General features: G+C 44.2%; 1 protein-coding gene across 1 annotated transcript in view; it reads right to left on the bottom strand.

Moving 5' to 3' along the window:
• TFCP2L1 (transcription factor CP2 like 1) overlaps positions 1–9,052 on the bottom strand; it is a 31,258-nt gene extending 22,206 nt beyond the window's left edge. Inside the window, exons 1-2 of the mRNA XM_065637831.1 lie at positions 8,991–9,052; positions 4,702–4,853 (exon numbers count right to left, since the gene is read on the bottom strand). Of these exons, the coding sequence (XP_065493903.1) occupies positions 4,702–4,853; positions 8,991–9,052 (214 nt within the window). The remainder of the gene's footprint in view (positions 1–4,701; positions 4,854–8,990) is intronic.
• Between the last annotated feature and the right edge of the window lie 11,280 nt (positions 9,053–20,332).

Here is a 20,332-nt window from a genome sequence, read left to right on the forward strand (position 1 = left end):
AGTCCACATGTGGTTCTGGCACTACAAGTCGATTCCCTTGGGCAATGACTTTCAGGTTTTTGTGGTTTTTGGCTTTTTGTTTTGTTTTTTAAAGGAATGATTTTATTTCCTCACATTTATTAGCATTCAGATCTACAGTACAGTGCTTGTTTCCTCCGCATTCCTCCTGGTGCAATTTCTGGAACCATCTTCATTATTCCCATTTCTGTCCGTATTTGAAACCAGTTTCAACCAACCATGGTCAAACCACACCCCGAATGCCTGCAGACCATGGAATATGCAACTGCATCAAGCTCTCTTGCTAAAGCAGTGGTTTGTAATATGGTTGCTGGCTGATTGTTTGTCTGAAAATCCCAATCCGCAAGAGACACTGAAATAGTGCTAAAAGGCAGGCTAGTTCCAAAAACGTTAGGCGACGTTTGTGCTGCAGACTTCTGGACAGTGCAGCTCTGTTGACAGATGCGATCCCTGACCAAAGGAGGGATGCCAGCAGCAGCTCCTAATGTGAGGACAGCACTTTTACTAGTTTTGTGGACTGAAGGTATACTGGTATTAAGACACCACACTAATAAGTCTATACCTTGTCCTGTTGGATGAGTAAATCCTCCCGAGGTCCAGTAAAGATCTCAATGTAGGAACTGCTGTATGGATTAGCAAACTAAGATCACATTGAATTTGGGCTAGTGGGGCTCTGGCTCCAGTTTCCCAAGGAATGTGGGAAGGCAGGGGGGAAAGAAATCAGGAAAGACAAGTGTAATGAGTCAGTCTTTGGAAACTAAGCTAAGGATTTGACTCTAGTTACTTCATTTACAGGCTAGTTCCAGATCTGCAGCCAGCAAGCACTCACAGTTTTGAACTGGAGCAGACAAGCTTGGGAGCCTGCCACTGCTGAATGTCCCCAAGTCAACTTAACACAACGACCAAGCTCACTCCCTTATCCTCCATCACAAATGCTTCTCCTGCCATTGCTGAAAACACTGGTCTCCAGCTCAGGAGTCCTCTCATCTTCCTTCTTCACTCCTGTGGAGAGCCCAGGTCAAAGACCTTTTCTTCCTCAATGCCACTGACCACCTCTCTGGGTCTATCCAGCAAAGAAGAAAGGCTCATGAAAAGTCACTAAGCTCCACAAGCCTGGAGCCCTCTCCCATTAGTACACAAACACCACCACTGGACAAACCTTCTTCCTATCCCACATGAAATCCTTTCAGATCTCACCCAAATCTCCCTACTAGTGCCTCCTCTATCTCTGCTATGCAACTCAGCATTCAGTTTGCCACTCAGTTCTTTCAGCTTTCCCCGCTCTATAGCTCTATCAGACCTGACCTTTCTTCCATCCAGTTCTGCACATGAACTGTCTCCTGAGCTAGTCCACTTACCAACCGCCATTGAACCAGTCACATGTGGAGTAAGTGCTTCAGGGCAGGGAGCAAAGCTGCTTCATGGTGACAAAAGGTCAGTTACTGAGTGGTGAAGAGCTCGAGTCAGGAAGGAACATCTGGACAGCAACTGACAGGAGTCATTCAGCAAGTAGAAAACCCCAAACTGAGTCCTCACAATTTGTGTGAGTAACCACACTGGATGTGAATTGCTTTGTTGGCACTGGGACAGCAACCGTGTCTTTGTATCTGCCTTACTAGGAGTCAGCTATGACTGATGTCCTCACCAGCACAGACAGAGTAGGGAGATATCCATTAATGAAGTTACCCATTTGCTAAAGTAATCCATCACAAAAGCCAAGCATACAAGGAAGAAGGGAAGTTTTATGTAACGGTGTTTGGCCAGACCATGATAAGCACAGAAAGAGGGTAAGGTGCAAGAGGTGTCTTTACTTACATTCTGCGTAAGATGATAAGGTGCAGGAAATGGTCTAAATTGCTTCAGGAGATGGCTACAGCACTGCAGCTGGGTCACAGTGCTCTGGAGTCAGTCAGCTCCTCTGCCATGCTGTGAGTATTGGGTCCAGAGATTTGGGCTGCCTCAAGGTCCCCTTCACATACCTCCTCAGGCTCACACAACATAATTCTATTAATGGGATTAATTTTCCATCAGAGCCTTTAACTTGCACTTAGCTCCAGCTGAGGCAGGACAATTGAGACCAGTGCAGGATTCCCTGGCTTGTGTTGAGTAGACCAAAGTAAAGAGTTGCAGCACTCTCCTCTGGATTTAGAGAAGGGATGGAAAATACCTACACAACAGGTACCTGCTGGGAAGCTATATAGCTCAAGAATCAAAAGTGGTTCCCACAGACAAGTGCTGCTGACAAGAGAAGAAAATTTGTCTCAAGCACTTTAATTTCTGCTTTTAAACAGACACTCATATTTTTTTATTCCAGAAGGTCAATGCATGAGGAACATTCTTTTGCCACATATGTAATGAAAAAGACCAAATACCCTTTTATGTAGAAGTTCCTAAACAGAAACCTCTAAGTGAAATGGAAGGTTAGCTGCCAATTCAAATTGATTCTTTGTTCTGGAATTGCAAGACAAATCTTCATCTCTTCTTAATTCCAAGCAATGTCTCACTGACATCCCACCAACAGAAACTAGACTCCCCAATTCTGACCGCAGCTGCTTGAAAGGTGTCCAGCATCCTCTTCTCCCCATATCTGTAGTTACCTTCAATGAACCCACAAGCTTCCCACAGCAGCTCTTCTCCACATGGGAGCAAACCCCAGTCCCTTTTCCCTAACAAGAACAGCCAAGGGATTTTGGCCTAAGAGACTTAGTATCAAGGTAGACTACACATCAAATAAATTTACACTCAAGGCCTGCCCTCGCTACCTGAAAGGCTCAATGCTGGGAGCAAGAGTGCAGCCAACGGACTCTCCAAAGCAACCTGCTGGAGTGGAACAGAATGGCTTTAAGTAGATATATTGCAAGATCAAGAAAAATATCATCTACATATAGAGCCAAGAAGTTTTTCAAGAAACTCAGAGCATTTCAGTGTAAAGTGGAAGATGAATTGCTTGGAAGCTTAAATAAGGTGAGGATGCTCCTGAGAAGGTGGCCCCTTCCCAGCTCTGCCCCACTGCACAGCTCGTGCTAGCTTCATCCCTGCTTTGTTCCTCCAGGTCTGTCCAGCCTCATACTCTCCAGGGTGAATTCTGCAAGGACATATCCCACCTTCCCCCTTGAGGGATGACAGGCAGATGCAGAAGATATCGAAGAACTGGTGGCCTGCCAAGGAAATAGGTCAGTACTGTGTCAAGATGGCAAAGGAGACGACTTGCAACAGTAAGCTGGAGAAAGCCTAAAACAACATGGTCTATCTGCAAAGGCAGTAACAATCTTACTTTGCACAGGAAAACATAGACTGCTCTAGTCACACAGGGTTTTTTTGAACTCACAATACTATGTGAAGACTTGCCTTAATTTTGCCCTGCCAAGGTAAAAAAAAAGTAGGCACTGCGTCATGTATGCTAAAATATATGGCTGTCAACTGCTTTTCACTACAGAAAATCTTTTACTTTGAAACATGAAAGAATTGTGTTTCGCAGGAAGATTGGTCTCCATCTCACCCCTGATATGCCCTGTATCACCTCCTGGGGTCTGCTGTATTTGGATGAATAAGCTGGGAAGACAGTCACAAACCTCAAGCATCTCTTGATTCTGGGAGATAGCACAGTGCCAGCCTATGTGACAGGAGACATCTGGCTCCTTGGGTAGAACATGCAGCACTTGGCTGATCTTTCTATGGGGGCTCCATGGGTCTACCAGCTAGCAACACAGCTCCAGCAGCCAGCTGCACCTGAGGTCCAAGGGAGGCCAGAGCTCAGCTTTGTAAAAGCATTGAGAAAAACTCGACCAAAGAGGCACCGGAATGAGCTTCATGCTCAGTGCACAAAGCTTAAAGAGCTGGGGCAGTGTCCTGAAGCAGGAAAGGATCTCAGTAACAGGGCAAACAGCCTTCAGCACCTTGCTTAGCTAACGCCCTTGTTTACAACCTGGCAGAAAATAAACATAGTAAGTTTTAGCACAGTCTGTGGCTGGAGAGGTCTGATTCCCCCAGGACACATACACAGGAGGTGCTGCAAAGTGACAGCCAAACTCCAGCCACAGATGTGTCTGCACAAATTCTGCCAAAGAGGGGAAAAAGCCTGGAAAAAACACACAACATTTTCTTATCCAGAAGTAAAAGTTAGCCTGCAAGGTCAGTTACAGAGGACCTTGCTGCACTGAACCCCAGCAACGTGTCAAGTTATGGACTGAGCAAAGCCACATCACCCAGCCAGTGGTAGCAATGTCACACTCTGCCCAGACCACCCAGGAGCCCTTGGATCCCTGCTCACTCCTCCTCTGGCAATGCCCTTCAGCAGTACTCGAGGACTTGCAATATTAAGAGCCCTCTCCAACCCAAAGTTTGCCAATCTGCTTAATGAATCTGGCCTTTAAGATGAAGGTAGGAGGCTGCACTTTAAGTTGCCTGAAATCAAGCTGTTACTGGCCACAGGTGCATGCTGTAATGCTGCCTTCAGTCAACAGTTAAATCAGTGGTACTTCATTATTTTATATCAGTTGACAATCTGGTATATAAATGTGAAAAATAAAATATTCCTCTTTTCCTCCATCCCCCTCCCCATCTCTAGCCCTCTTTTTCCCATCCCACTGCCTTCCCAGTAAGGCACAAGTATGTGATCAGATGTCTCTCTCATTAATTGTTCCCAGGAAACATGCCCTCCCTTCGGTGTAGTACAAACCCTACCTTGGTTGAGGTAGGTCAGGGTTTCCTCGTGTAGTTTCACAGCAGGTGATGTGGCTGTGCAGAGGACATACTGAAAGGGTGGCAGTTTGGCATCATTCTCAGGAGACAGCTGTGGCTCTTCCTGCTTGAAGATCGGCAATGCAAGGACATCTCTGCAACATATAATTCACATGCATTTAGTTACAAAGACTTTACAGAATATCCTAGCCTCAATCTGCACTTGATCCTCATGCTCTGAGAGAATGGAGATGGTCTTTGGAGAAACACTGAGTTATGATGGCTAAAAAAAGAATTTGGCCTGTATAATGTAACAAGGCAACTTCTGCCCCAGGATGTCAGCACTGGATACAAAACAACATAGCATTAGCAAAACAGAATATTTCTGAGAATTCATGTTTTTAAAACATAAATCAGATTTACTTTTCCATTAAGCAGTCTTCCTGATGAGTAAACAAATTATCAAGAATAGATTCTTCATCCTTGTGGAAGCACATTTTTTTCTAAGAGTTCTTGGGTTCTCAGACAAAAGCCTTTCAGGAAAAAGAAAAAAAAAGGCAAGACAGGGCACTTTATCTTGACAGCTGAATGTCAGATTATAAAATGCCTACAAGTAGTAGCCAAGGGTGAAGAACAGACAGGTATGGTGTAAAAAGGAGACATTCAGGCAAACGATGAAAAGAACTGCTGGATTAATTCACTCATAACATCCTTGCACTCTAATAAACCTGATCCCAAGGAATCACATAGCTCTTAAGCCAGCATTGGGCTACCTTCATAAATGCACACAGGTTCTCAGGAGCAGCTTCACCAGGACCTACACAAAGTCCCAGTTCTCGCACCTTTACAAGATGCTCGTGCTGACCTGCCTGCTGATTTAGTGTCAGACTGATTCCAACCCACACTAATTCCCAAGCAGAACAGGCATTAGCAAGGCTGAAAGCACAACAGAATTATTAGTACAAAATGAGATGTGAGGAACAAGCATCCTTATCACAGCAGGTCTGATAGAACCACATTAGCCACTAACATTTCTGATCATTGTGTCCGCCTACTTAAGAGGTTAAGATCCTTCCAAATTAGGAGGATTATATTGAACACAGAGACAATTCATAACGAGAACTGATTCTTTTTTTTCTCCTCCATTTCCTCCAGATGTGTGAAGACTCAAGATTACCATTATCAAGGCTGCAGTTCTGCTGCTTTCAGTAACCCAGTGCACAAAAAGCTTTAAGAAAACCTCTTCAGGAACCTGCCAGCATGTACAGGCATGCTCCCTATGGAAAGAGCATTAAGAATTTTTTCCTTGCTTGTTCAGTTAATGATCCACCCTGTGTTCACTCGTGGCACCAACAACCTTGAAGGCTACCCAGGTCATGAATGAAACAGTGCAGCAGTTTATAGCAAACTGCTGAAATGCCTGCTTGAAACACAGATACTCCCTATTTATGGCAAAATAAAGCCAGATAGAGCAAACTCTGCCATTTCAGATACAGACAGGACAAAAGAAACACCCATCTCTGTTTCCATTCTCTCCTCCAACCCCACCCCCTTCATATTATCACCAACTTGAAGACTTCTAGCCCTGTTTGCTTAGTGGCATTAGTGACAAAATCACAGCTCTTGCCTAACTGCAGCCATAGAGAGGATGTATTTTTTTTTCCTTAGTGATGATGATTTACTACAGTAATGAAGTGACAGAAATGCCTGCAGTAGATTTCTGAAATAGATAGCATTGCTCCACACACACAGAGGATCTGATACTGCTCCACAGAGCCATCTCACTCACCCCAGATGCCAACACTTGCTCTTAATACACTTTTCAGCACAATGCTATTGGAATGCATGTTGCTTTACCTTTGAGAACAGGTCAAAAACTCTAAAGCCTGAAAGCTCCTGAAGTTCTGCAGAGAAGACTGCAAAAAATCTGGCCCAGGTTTAACAATTAAGGGGGAGGAATCTGTACACCTACTCAGCTGAAACAGTTGAGAAATTTAGGCAAGGGGAAGTGGAAATTCAAATATTGTATTTCACATCAGGCTCTTAACAGCTCTACACTTCCGAGAGCAGCTGTCTGATCCCTGAAGACTGTAAGCATGGAGAAATCCATTATTTGGTTTCTGTAAAGCTTCACCCTATTAAAGCACTGATTAAAAAAAAAAAAAAAAGAAACCCTTAAAACTCTCCCAAGTTCCACCTTTGTGCTAAAGCTTTACAGTTCTGTTCTTAAACAACAGTTAGTCTGCTTACCTGGGAAGGGAGAAAAGTTATTTGAGAGTTCGGTCAGTTGGCAGAACAGAGAGTAAAATATATCAGGTTTCCACAAAAATGAATGAAAATTTATAAGAATTTTGTGTAGTATTGTCTTGCTGTAACTCCAAATACCAGTAAGGTATGGCAGAATTTACACAGATGCCTCAGATACGCACAACGCCTTTGATCTCTGCAAAATATAATAGACACAAACTTTTCCTACAGCTATTCCAAGGATTGTACAATTTCAGCTTCCTCTGCAAAGTCACTGCAAGTGGGTATGGAGACCCTCCAGAAAGGCACAGCTCAGCAGAAAAATGCCCCTCTAGAAATGCATGTTTTGACACATTCCCATGGAGAGTGAATTGGCCAGAATTAGAGTTCCATACAAAAAAACCCCAAACACCCAAGCATTTTATTCAACTGACCTTCCCTGAAACACCTGAGGCCATTGCTGCCATAAAACTGATTTAAGGGCTTTTCGTCCCAGATCAAGAACACCAGAGTCACAGTGGCTGATACTCACTAAAGCCAAAGTTTGTTCCTCAAACACCAACAGGTTACCTTCATAGTAGCAGCCTTCCTGCCAGATCAGGTACCTTTAACCCTCCAGCTAGCATCAAGCCAGCAAAAATAAATTAATGCATTTTCTGGCCAATTAAAAGGAATATTAATTGTGAGCTCAAGCCTGATGCAGAACTGATGATATTGTAGCACTCGCGCTACGAATCCATAGAGTTCAGGAAGCAGCCTGAGCACCATAAGTGCTCTCTAATGCAGAGACAGTACACACAATGCTGATGCTTTTCTGCTACAACCATTCTCATCATCCTAAATTAATCACATTTGCAAGCACGAAGCAAGAGAGAACAAGACTTTTGCCATACACATGTTTTTGAAACAGACTTGCTGGGATAGAGGGAGGAGGTGAAGAACCTTGTACGAAGAAGTGGAGCAGCTGCCAGAAAGCAAGAATTTCACAGTATTGTATCATTTGATAACGGGAAATTATTATTTGGTAAAAAAAATTCCTTTGCAAATACACTGATAAGGAGCAGGAATAGTTAAGATTGCATGTCTCCTCGAATGGGAAGTATTATCTGTGTTTGAAGTGCTATGCCAGACAAACTCAATGTTCTCTCAACATTAGTTATTTGGGGGTACATTTTGAAAGCAATGCTCTTGAGCCACTGCCAGGTTCTCCACTGCTGCTATTCAGCAAAATCACATTTCAGCTGGGCAGCAGCAACTGACACCAGCTGAGACCTCAGCTTTACATATCCAGAAAAAAAATAATTCATAAGCACCCAGAAGAAAGGAAACTTCCGAAGTTGCCTGCTTTGTTGTCTTTTGGAGGAAGGAAATACGGGTTTGTGCTACACATGTTACAGACTATTGTTTAGCAGCCCTTGTGCTTAAATTAGGCACATTTAATTAAACACAACTGCGCAGAGGCAGGAAAAAGCTGGTTTAGACAAGTTCAGAAAGTGAAATTCTGAGCTTTTTACCCAACATCCCAAAAAAAAGAGAAAGAAATCTCATCTTGAGGAAACCGGATGCCCTCTTGGTTTGCCAACAGACGCTTTCCACGGACTTTTGACAGTGCTTTGCCACTGTCGCACCTTCTCCTTTCAAACTGCGCTACCCGAGCCCTTGAGAATGGGAAAGCCGGCAAAAAAAAAAAAAAAAAAAAAAACCAAAACAAACAAAAAAAACCACACAAAAAACAGTAAAGCGAAATTGCAGATCCTTGCCTAACTCGGCTTTATTTAAAACAAACAAACAAAACCCAAAACAAAACCAAACAAAAACCCGCAAAAAAAAAAAAAAAAACCACACACACACACACAAAAAAAAGAAAAAAAAAAAGCCCGTATCTCCCAGAAAGAGTTGGCCGCGCTAAGCCCGGGTCCCGGCCGGGGAGCCCAGCGAGCTTTGGGCTTTGTGGCCGGAGGACACAGCTCTCCCACCCAACACCGTGCCGAGGGCGCCGGGCACCCCCGGGGCTCTCCCGCTGCCCGGGGCGGGCGGGGACTCACCGCAGGTAGCTGCCGGTCGAGTGCTGGTTGTAGTGCTCCGGCTGCGTGTGCCAAAACAGCATCTTGGAGGGGACCCGGCGCGGTCCCTGCGGTGTCCGGGCGGCAAGAGGGGGCCAGCCGGGCTGCCCGCCCCGAGGCGCGCCGGGCACGGCTGCAGACAACTGGAACCGCGGCCCCGGCGGCTCCCGGCACTTTTATGGCTCAGCCCCGGCGGCCGCGGGTTGGCCGGGCCGGGACGCCGGAACCGGGCGAGCCCTCCCCCGCCCCGCCCCGCCGCCATCCCCGGCCGCCGGGCGGGCAGGGGCCGGGGCAGCCCCGGGGCGGAGGGGCGGCCCCCCCGAGGGAAGGGCGGCGGAGGGAGGTGGTGTCGCCCCGGGAGCGGGTTTGAGAGATGAGGGATGCACACGGCAAACCCGCCGTGGGCAGCGCGGGCAGCTCGCATCCCGGGAGCCGGGGGAGGACGCGGGGGGACCCCCGGTTCCGGACCGGTTCTGCTGGGACTTGCCCTCTGCCCTCCAAACTGCCCGCGTTTTTTAAAAGCGACCCCACTCACGTCGAGCCGTGGGGGTGCCCTGACAGCTCCCACTGACATCGGTGAGGCGGGGTGTGGAATCACTGCTCAGGGTCCTCTAAAGTCTCTATTTTTTTAAGTGGACAGCTGACTGTTTTAACTCTGCACTGTCTCTTGCACCAGCCTGTGCTCCATGTTAAAGCGACCTTTAAGTCAGTGGGGTATTTTCCAGATGGAAGGGGGAGACACAAAGTAATTTAGCCAAGGACATGCAGGAATGAAAGGATGGTGTCAGGGACTAAACTCACCCCTAACCTGTCCAAAACCCTTCTGTCTTTCCTAACCCAACTCCCCTACTTGATAAGGAGAAATCTGTTTCTTTACCATTTCAAATTGCAGATCCTGATCCTCACCTTCAAGGCTGTCCATACCCACCATCATAAACCCACCGCTCTCAGGGCACCTTTCTGTCCCATCAATCCTTCTCATGTTTGATAGTTTGGGGAGAGGGATCAAAAGGGTAGAGGGGACTCCCATTTGGTCACGTCCTATTGTCTATCCCCCCACAGAAATGGAAACAGAACCTTAATTTCTCTTAGTTACTAAAAACCTTCCAATCAGTTTTGCAGGAGAGGGCTTCCTACCCACAAGCTTCCTGGTCAAATTTCAGTTGAGAAAAAGGCGTTTTACTCAGGGTAGTTGTCAACATATATTATTATGTATTGCCATATTTTGCAGCTGAGATAGCATAAATTCACTGTCAGATGAAATTTTTATTATCCTGCTATGATTATGGAATATCGGTATTGTCATAGCACCTATAGATCATCATTTGGTCAAGCCCAAGAGAGTCAGATGCAGTACAGGCATTGGCAGATCGTATCCTGATGTGTCATGAGCTGAAGAACAAGGTAACCTGAAGGGTAACTAAGTAGCTTCACAGAAATGCTAGGAGTCTTGAAGTTTTCGAGATGCATTATTTATATCTGCTTGTTTCTGTTAATTTCAGACTAAGAAATAGCATAAATAAATGTGCCTTTAGGGTATTTTCTTTTTCCTTTGTGACTATGCAGTTGGACAAACTCCTGCTTCTTTCAAATGAAAGTGACTGGAGTTGTTGTGTCACTTTTTTTATACTTTTAAAAATATTAAGCTATGCTCACACGACATCTGAGCAGCAGCAGCTGCTGCTCAGACCTTCATTGGGCAAAGTCTATATTTAGCTCTTGAACACAAAAACAAGACAAAGTTTGCTGAGGTGTCCAAGGACTTCCCTAAGCAGTAAATATTCTTCCACTGTTCGAGTAGTTTGTTGCACCCACTGGAGAAACATGAAGTTCAATGTAAGAGTAAATGACCACATTGTACAAAACAAAGGATCCCATCAAGTTGGACATGTCAATATTTTCTTTACTATCTTTCTAGAAAGTAAACATTTTGAGGAAGATGACCTTAAAATAATCCCATTTGTTTCCTCTCTGGCCTGTTGCTGAAAGTAAGGTGAGATCTGCTAATTAATTTTACAGAGACTCTGCCAGCAGTGCTGTCTTCTATATCTTCCTGTCCCTCCCATCCCTTTCTTAGCCCAATGTAGTTTGGCTTTTTTTGTTGCTTTGTTTGGGTTTTTGTTTTGGGGTGGGTTTTTTGTTTGTTTTTTGTTTTGTTTTTTTGGGGTGTTTCGTTTTGTTTTGTTTTTTTAAAATAAAAAAGACATCTTTGTTCTTTGTCTACCTCTCCTGAAAGAAATCTCAGCCCTCTTCCAGTCTAACCCCTGCTCCTCTTCCCCCAGCAAGGAAGTTTGCATTGCAGCATCAAATACCCTCTCCTGATCTTCAAAACCCACCACATCATACAGACCAAGTCCTCTGCTCCCCTCTGGGGCTGCCTTCATCAGCCAGCGTCTGCTCTTCTGCTCTCCCTAACATGGCCCCTCAGTGAAGAAATCTTCTCCACCACAGCTTTCTCACCCCAACCTCCCTTTGTTCTCCTACTCCTTCCCAGATGAAAGTCATCTCCTTCTCCCTGCTGTGCTGATTGCTCTTCATCTCTCTTTTTAGATGCTTGTTCAATTGGCCATGGTAAAATACTTTGCTCATATGATTAAAAGGGACTGAGTGAATATTTTGTTTGATGGATTTTTCTACTTGAGATAATGCTATGAAGGGACCTTGAGATACTGTTTTACACAAAAAGTATTTTAAAAATAAGTATCTTTTTCTGTGGATTTTTGTGCCTGGGCATAAAAGTACCATGCCAGTGAATTCAAGCTAGCATGAAGAGGAACAATATTTTTATGTTCAATATTAAAAATAAAAAAGTCTTTTTAATTAAAAACAAACAAAAAAACTCCCAACAAAACAAAACAAAAACTTTCAAGCATTAATATCTGCACTTCCAATTTAAAATGTTATTGCCCCAAAAGTTCATTCTGCTAATTCATGGGTCATTACAATCCCTTTAGCTAAGCACTGAATGGAAAACATATATGCCCTTCATCTGCTTTGCTGGAGAGTCAAGAGGTTTAGATCAGCTTCTCCGCACTTAGAGTCAACCTAGTAGACTCTGCACGGAAGCAACTGAGATACAGTCATGTATTCTGTTCCCTTTCTCCACCGGAAAAAAAGTGTTTCCATTACCCAAGGGGCTAAAGGGCTCTGAGCATGGGAGCATTATAACACTGCAGAGATGGCTACTTAAAAGCTTAGATCGGTAAAAGTAATTAAGCACTTAACTCTCACCAAATTCAAAGAAAACAAAGCATCTCTATACCTTTATGAATTCCATCACAAACATCTGAATTACTTCTGAAAATCTAAAAGGAGCTTCTACATCAGATAAGCAATTTTGTGTTCATGAAGCCCAAAATAAACTTAGTTCAAGGATCAAGGTTGAACATTATACTGTGTTGAAGAGCTTCCAAAAGCTGCTATTAGCTCATTATGGCATTAGTCAAGGTTATTCAGAAATTACTCCATCTCTCTTCTGATGCATGGGCCATGGAGTTACAGCTTGTCTGGATGAACTGCAGGGGTCTGAAATGAGCTGCAGAGACTTGGGAAGACTTACTGAGATGGTCACCCAAGCACTGAATATGCGTTAAGAAAAAAAAAAAAATTAGCATGGTACCTTTTGTGTTGCCTCTGTGTGTATTTTAGCTCACAGGTTTCCAGCCTCTGACTTGGGGATCCTTGGGGGAACTCTATTTAAGTAGGCTCTGCAAGATAACTAAGAAAAGTGGCTGTACTGTGACTGGTTAGCTTGCTCTACCTTCCCTGGAAGGCACTGAAGGCACCAGAAACTAGAAAGGACTGAAAAAGCAAGGTTTTAATCAACTGTGGTTTTCTGAATAAAGAAAGGAACAGCTCTTTTACAGCCTTTATTATTCTAAAAGCTAGAAAATTATTGCTTTGCCTTTGACAGGGTCTGGGACAGCTTCCAGTGGCAAGTGCAGGCTCTCCTGGGTAGCCCACTGACCCCTGAGGTCTCCTCACCCACCCTGTGCAGGTCCACGTTTCAGATGGAAACCGGCCTAGGTGGGTTCCCATTGCCTTCTACTGAACAGCACCATGGGGCATAGCTGGTGGCCAGCAGTTCGGGATAACGGCCACCACCAGGAGTATGAATGTGCTCTTGGTTTTACAACCGAGAAGGAGGAGCCGAAATGGAAAAACGGAGAATGAAAAGGTCTTGAAAATGTACCTTATAGTGAAAGAAACAAGGAGCTTAGTTTGGTTTTATCCAGAGGAAGATTAACAGGTGACTCAGACATAGTCTATAAATACTCACATGGGAAATCAACATTTCATAACAAATGCTCCTAAACCTCCCAGCAAAGATACAAGAGCCAGGGAATAAACACCACAAAGTAATAAATTGAGGCTAAGAACAGGCTGCACAATTTAGCAAGGAAAGTAATCAACCATAAGTACAACTTTCCTACTGTTTGTGGTTAAAGCCCGCTTTTCCTATCCCCGTTTTCTAGATGTAAATTAAGACTAAAAAAAAAAAAATTAAACAAACAAACAAACAAGCAAACCCACAAACACCTAGAACAGAAAGGAATTCATTTAGGTCCTGTGGCCACTTTGACAGAGGAAAACAAAGATGCTCACCAGGATCCTTTCTATCTTTATGATCTCTGACGTTTCCTTACCAAAGGTTTCCAAATTCTTTCCTATTACAGTCACCTCCTTGTTCTACCTTGTGTGTCTAAGGCGATGGATCCCCTTCCCTGACAGCCAAACTCCCAGCAATGCGCATATGTCGTGATGTGCTGTCAACACAATCATCATGACACAATGAGAACCACATTAACAGAACTTAATAGCAAAACAAATACCAGGAAGAATACCACACAGACGGGCTTATTTATTTTCTTATTCAAGTCATTCATTAAAACCCTCACCATTTTCTTACTTATCAGAGGTCACCATCAAATTTCCAGTTGCTACTGAATTTCCAGGCACAACCAAACACTGATGAATCCACGAGGTCTTTTTGCCACAGAAATTAAGCCTCATTTGTGAGGTTTCCCCAATGTCATATTAATCATTTTGACTGTCTTGATTTTATCAGCAGAATCAAATTTCTTTTTCTTCCTGGTGAACATTTCTTCTAAAGTCATTTTGTTATGGAAACAAAAAAATATTTACACAATGAGGATGATCGATGATTGGGTGACAAAATAAGCGCCTTTTAAATGCTCATTATACATGTATTGGCATTGGCTGTCTCATTGTGGGCTGCAGTTACGGGGACCAGCATTGATGGAGCTCACACAGTAGCTGTTTTTACATTGCTGCAAGAGAGGCCTCTGCAGCCAACAGCACTAGCAGGAAAGCAGCACATGATTTTTTAAAAAAAGTACTTTTTGGCCAGCAGCAGACACTGACTCTGCAAACAGCTGTGCCTGGTACTTGCCCCGAGGGTTAGTTACTGTCCCTCTGCTTGAGGTCGCTGTGTGCTGCCTGCTCCGAGCAGCCTCGGTGGTCCTGGATGGAGCGGTGTGAATATATCGTGTCCTCGCACAGGTGGGGCTGGCAGAGCAAGGGGAACCGTCACCATCCGGGGCTTTGCGGGGACCAGTAGCCAGAGGTGAAGCATCATCACCTAGGGCCAAAACCGGCCCAGCTCTGCTCACAGCTCCGCTGAGGAAGCTTTGCTTCGCAGCAAAAAAAGATTATACCTGGGATAAAAATACCTGTGATGGCTGCGTGTATCCCACATCCGCCCACCAGTCTGTTTTGCCACCCTGTCCCAAACACTGGTGTCAGCGCAACCAGGGGCTGGAAAGGGAGGGATGGAGCAGCCGGGGGCCGGGCTGCAGCAGGGACTGCTTAAACCAGCTTTGCCAGAGAGGTGGGTGTGTGGCAGTGCAGGAAGAGGTGCCAGGAGATGTCTAGTCCATAGATGCTACAGGCCAGGACTGTGTTCCTCTCTCCTCATGCAAAGTGAGTCTGAAAAGCCTGACAAGAGGCAGAAGGCACCCTCTGCAGATTTGCAGACACCACCACATTAAGTGGTGCGGTTGGCATGCCAAGCACCAGTGCTTCGATCCAGTAGGACCTTGGAAAACTTGAGGCCAGCAACCTCATGAAGTTTAGCAGAAATGTGTGAAGTACTGCAGGGATCTGGAATAAGCCCAGGCACCAGTTCAGGATGGAAACCAACTGGTTGAAGAGCAGCCCTACTGAGAAGGACCCATGGGTTATCTGAGAAGCCAGCTTAAATAGGACACAACAGTTCCCTCTCACCACAAATGAGGCAAACCGCTCCTCATAATGCAGGAGAACAAGGGAAGTTATCGTCCCTTCTGCTTGGTGCTGGTGAGACTGCACTTGTTTGAGCCTCCTGTTCAAGATCGAGGTGGAGAAGCTGGACAGGATCCATCAGGTGAACTGCTGAAATGCTCAGGGCCTAGAGCCCTTCTGTGAGGAGAGCTTGAGGGCATCAGGTTTGCTGAGTCTGATGATTATGAAGTTAAGACTGGATGTAACAGCAGCCCACAGGCTACGCAAGGCCAGTTAAAAAGATGATGGAAACAAACCCTTCTCAGTAGCAGCAGTGGCTGAGGCAATGGCCACAAGCTGTGACCTGGGGGTTAGATTGAACACTAGGAAAAATGTCTTTGCCAGAAGACTGGAACAGGTTACTGGACAGGCTGTGGCATCTCCATCCTTGGAGGTAGTCAAGAATCACGCAGACAGAGCCATGGCTGACTCAATCCAGTGTAGGCTCCAGCCATGTTTTGTGGTGGAGTTTAGATTAGAGACAACCAGAGGTCCCTTCTCACCAGCCTTTCAAAAAGTCTCTGAAATCCAGCTGCAAGGGATACTATGGTCCTGACACAGGTTTTACTGTGCCCCACAGTCCTGTTCCTGCTCAAGGCAATGTCCAGATCTCACCACACAGGTAATGCCCAAGAACAAGTGGGATGTCCACAGCTTCTCACCTTCTGAAGACACTCATGGTAAAAGGTCCACATGCTGCTCTACTACATGTGCTCTCCTGCCCCATTGAGGCTTGTATGCAAAACCATCTGAAAAGTGGTTATTTTTAACTCTGGAGGAAAGGCACTATAATTTGAACCTGGCAAAGCAACAGTAAACTCCCCAATGTAAACTCCCCAAATGTGAAATGATTCCAGAGTAATAATTAGACACAGTTGAGCATGTAGAAAGATCTCCACTCTAGGGCATTTATCTGTTGTAGGACAGCACGAAGCATGAAGAAGTACATTACAGAGCTTTTCATCTCCCCTTAGTCACTTTAGAGACAGTTTAAATTCCTTTAAAGGAAAACATTTTCAGACCCTTCATGCGCTCAAAATGCCTTTCAATAGTCCCTCAGAGAACTCTTTGTACCTTAGCAGAATCACAATTCACAGTTCACAAGACCTTTACAAATACTATGATTTGTAAAAACTCAAAATATGAGAAAACAACGAACATTATTATTATAATATTTGGCCTTTGCTTCAAAGCGCTCTTCCATCAGATGAGGTTTTTGTTATAGAAATGCTATAATTAGATGATTCACACAACAAACTCATAACAAAGAAGAAGAGAAACTGGAAAAGGGAGTGTGGTTTTCTTGTATTAGCTACATATATTCTTACTATAATTTTTCCCAACTGGAATATCCATACATAAAAGCAATTTTGCAATGAGAGTAATTTGTACAATTATACTAATAACATGTTATTCCCTTAATTTTTATAAACCTAATTTAAGACTCTTTTTTATTGTGTTTGCGCAATTCCTTAGACTAATATTAAGCCTCCCAACTCACCTGCAAAGTAACATAGGGTGAGGTGGAGTGAGTAGAGACTCATTTCTACTAACAAGTGCATTTATTTTCCTCATATCCCTTTCTTCCCCCCCAATAACTCAGATTTCCTCCTTGTAGAAAGTGTCACCTCTCACCTCTGCAAGTCCTGTGGGGCCAGTTAATACATTTGTATTAAGTTCATATGATAGCACACAACGTGGATGCACTCTACACATGCAACTATCCTATCACTGTTAGGTAACGAGTCTGACCTTACAGGTGAGGAAACCAAAGCACACACTGACTTCCCATTGCTGAGACAGTGGCAGATCTGTGAATAAATCCCAGAGTCATGAGTCCCACTCCATATCGTGTGGGTCTCCTTAACAGCCATATGGTTTGATCAGAGAGAGGCCACGTCTTTCAAGGTAGGACATGCAAAACTGAAGTGTGCAACTTCGTTTTCCAATTATACATACAGGGAAAAACTGAAGAATTCTTTGGCAAAAATTAGTGGAGTTACATGCATACATCACCCTTTATCTCTCCACAGCAGCAGTGGGTGCGTTGACTTGTCTTTACAGTAACATTAGTGAGATCAGTAGAAACTGGACACTTTTAGCTCATTCCCACACAATCAGGGCAGTTGTACTTGCAAGGGTTTAAGACACGGTTGTTTCTAAATTTTTAAAGACAAATCAGCTCCAATTTCAAATCTCTTTAATACACAAACCGCCTGACCACTGAGGTACCCCGTGGTATTCATGAAGACTTCCCGGAGCAGAATGAGATGGCAGTCTGGGGGCACAAACTGTAATGAATATCCTCAGATAAGACAATCCAAGTCACCAAAGTGCAGAACTGCTACATGCTCACTCCCAAACCAACCAGTTTGTTTTCATAGTGAAATAACCAGCCTCGCTGCCAAACCCTCCTGGGGACCATTGCTTTACTTTTCCCATGATGTAGTTAGGCAAGGTCAGCGGCAGTTCAGATGCACAGCATTCAGTACCACTAGCTATATCATGGCAAAAACTGCCTTTTTCTTGTCTCCTTTAGGTTTGATTGCAGAACAGCTATTGGACTGGAGAGGACAACAAATGCTGAGATTATAGTCAAAGCCCATTGTACTGAGCAGAAACGGTTGTCTTCAGGAGGGTTTTATCTCAGGTTAGAAGCACTCCCATATTTCATAGTAAAGACAAGCCTCAGACTTCCTGAGGACATTTTCCTTCGTTCTACTTTAATCAGTTTGTGCCAATCAACCAACATTTAGTTTCAGGTTGAGGAAGGAAAGAGAGAAATAATTATGTCCTAAGACAGACATCTCATCAGCTTCCTCAAACCTATTAACCACCTCAGATAAATTGTCAATCAATTAACTGAGATTAAAAAGTCTAACACGCAAACCATCTCCTTTACAACTCTCTTTACTCACATCGTTAGAGCCAGGATGACACAAAATTGCTATCCAACCTCTGCATATGTTCATATAAATGGGATGTTACCCTGTCCATAAAACAATTTTACTGGTTCAGCCCAGGACATGGGTTCCTCTGACACTGAAGTACCATGTGGACTTGTTCCATGCTGCCCCTGACCAGGGAACAGAATAAGCTACTCCTGACATGACTGTTTATAAGGCATCAGCTAAACAACTGTATTATCACAGAATAGCTAATGTTATAGGTTCAAGTTGCCCATTGTGAAATAAATTTGCAGTCCTGAAGTTATTCTAGTGGATTAAAGATGTGAAAAATACACATAGTAGTGTGAAATAGGAGGATAAGGTTGTTGTAGTTTTAGGTGCTTAGAAGGTATAGGTCTGCCTTTCCTATTATTACAATGTAAACTTGTGTTTAGGATAGGAAACACAGTGTCCTATATGCCTTGGACCGTGCCAAAGAGATCCCACTTTCTATAAACACTGGAGATGAATCCTGCCAAACATCTGCTTTCATTTATCAAAACAACGTTAAGAAACTTGATCATAGTTTATAAACGTCTCTTGGGAAGGGACTTCTCGTAACACAAACAGAAGGGAGGCAGCAGCACTGAACGAGAAGCTGACCCCGTCTAGCAGTGTCCAGCTCACAACACCTGGTGTGAGCAGTAGCAATCCCTGAGATTATTATGTGAGGCAGCACTGTTATTTTTATCACGAATAAACAGAATAAACCGAAGTGACATAATCCACTTGGTAGTGTGAAGCAGTCAGATTTGTATCTAATCTTCATAGCTGGTTTTGAATAGTTTCCATTTATTTGGAGTGCCTAGCATTTTGATTTTGCCATTATAGCCACCACCTGTGCTTTCTTTTTCTCAAATACATAAAAGAAATTATTCTTGAGTTCTTCTACCTGCAGGTTACTTGTTTGGACTTTTCTAACCTTAGCAGTGAGTAAAATTACATGGTTTTAATCCAGCAAATCCAAGCATGAACTGCATTGAAGAATGGTCTGTACCACTGGTGCCAGTGTTCAGCATGACCTGGAATCCATAGGGAATTCCAGAAGAAAACCCATATTTTCAGAAGGGGAAGAATGGAAGAATGGACTCCTTAAGTAGCTTGCTAACTGCCCAAGAATCAAACAGTAAATAACAGGACAAGGGGAGATGGCTCTTGCTGGAGGACGTCAGAGTGGCACACTGGGTGTTATCACAGTGGGTGTTATCACAGTGGGTGTTATCACAGTGAGTGTTATCCCAGCCCAGCAGCAAGGAGTTGGGAACAATCACAGCCTGTCGTGCTTTAGTCAAAAGAAATGTGCTTTTAGTAGAGGTAACTACTTAGCCAGACCTCTCAGTCTTAAATATTAATAATTTTACCACCACGGCTCTCTCTAGTAGCGATTAGAAAAATCTAAAATCTGATTTACTATACAGAAGTTACAAAGACACATACTGAGTAAGGCACATGAGAGATGCCAGATTTCTTAGCTCAGAGAAGGGGAAAAAAAAAAAAAAAGGTGTGTTTTAATACAACCAAGCAGGAGCACGGGACATGGGTAGGCACAGAGAACATCGACCTTACTCACAGGGGGCAATCTGCTGAGGAGAGCATAGGAAACACTCACCTGTTGGTTAATAACAGAGCAAGTCTCAATATGAGACTTTGGACGAAGGGAAAGGGAGTCCTCATCCTGGCTCCTTCCATGGCTGGTGACCACTCATTGCTTTAGGATGTGCTTTTGAACCCTGGAGTTGAAAGAAACTGCCTTCTTTTGTCTATCCACCCCACCTCTGTGGGTCATCAGGGCTGACTCACTGCCCTTCCTCTCCTCCCTGAGCGCCTCAAGGTTTCAGCCCCAACCTTTAGCCTCCTCCTTTCACCTCTTTGATGCTCTGAGGCTTAGTCTCAGCTTGGGTGTAGGTTGTCCTTTGCTGTAGGCCATCTCTTGTTTGCCTGACACAGCCTGAAGGTGTATTTTTGCCAGTTCCAGCTCAGCCTAGCTTTGCATGGATAAATGTGTCCAGAGGTGTTCTTCTGCCAGCAATTGTGGATGAAATCCTACAGCTTCTCCTAGACGGGAAGTCAAACTACAGCAGACTTCAGCCAATG

This window comes from Caloenas nicobarica, chromosome 6 (assembly GCF_036013445.1).
Source record: "Caloenas nicobarica isolate bCalNic1 chromosome 6, bCalNic1.hap1, whole genome shotgun sequence".
In the NCBI taxonomy this organism is placed as follows: domain Eukaryota; kingdom Metazoa; phylum Chordata; class Aves; order Columbiformes; family Columbidae; genus Caloenas; species Caloenas nicobarica.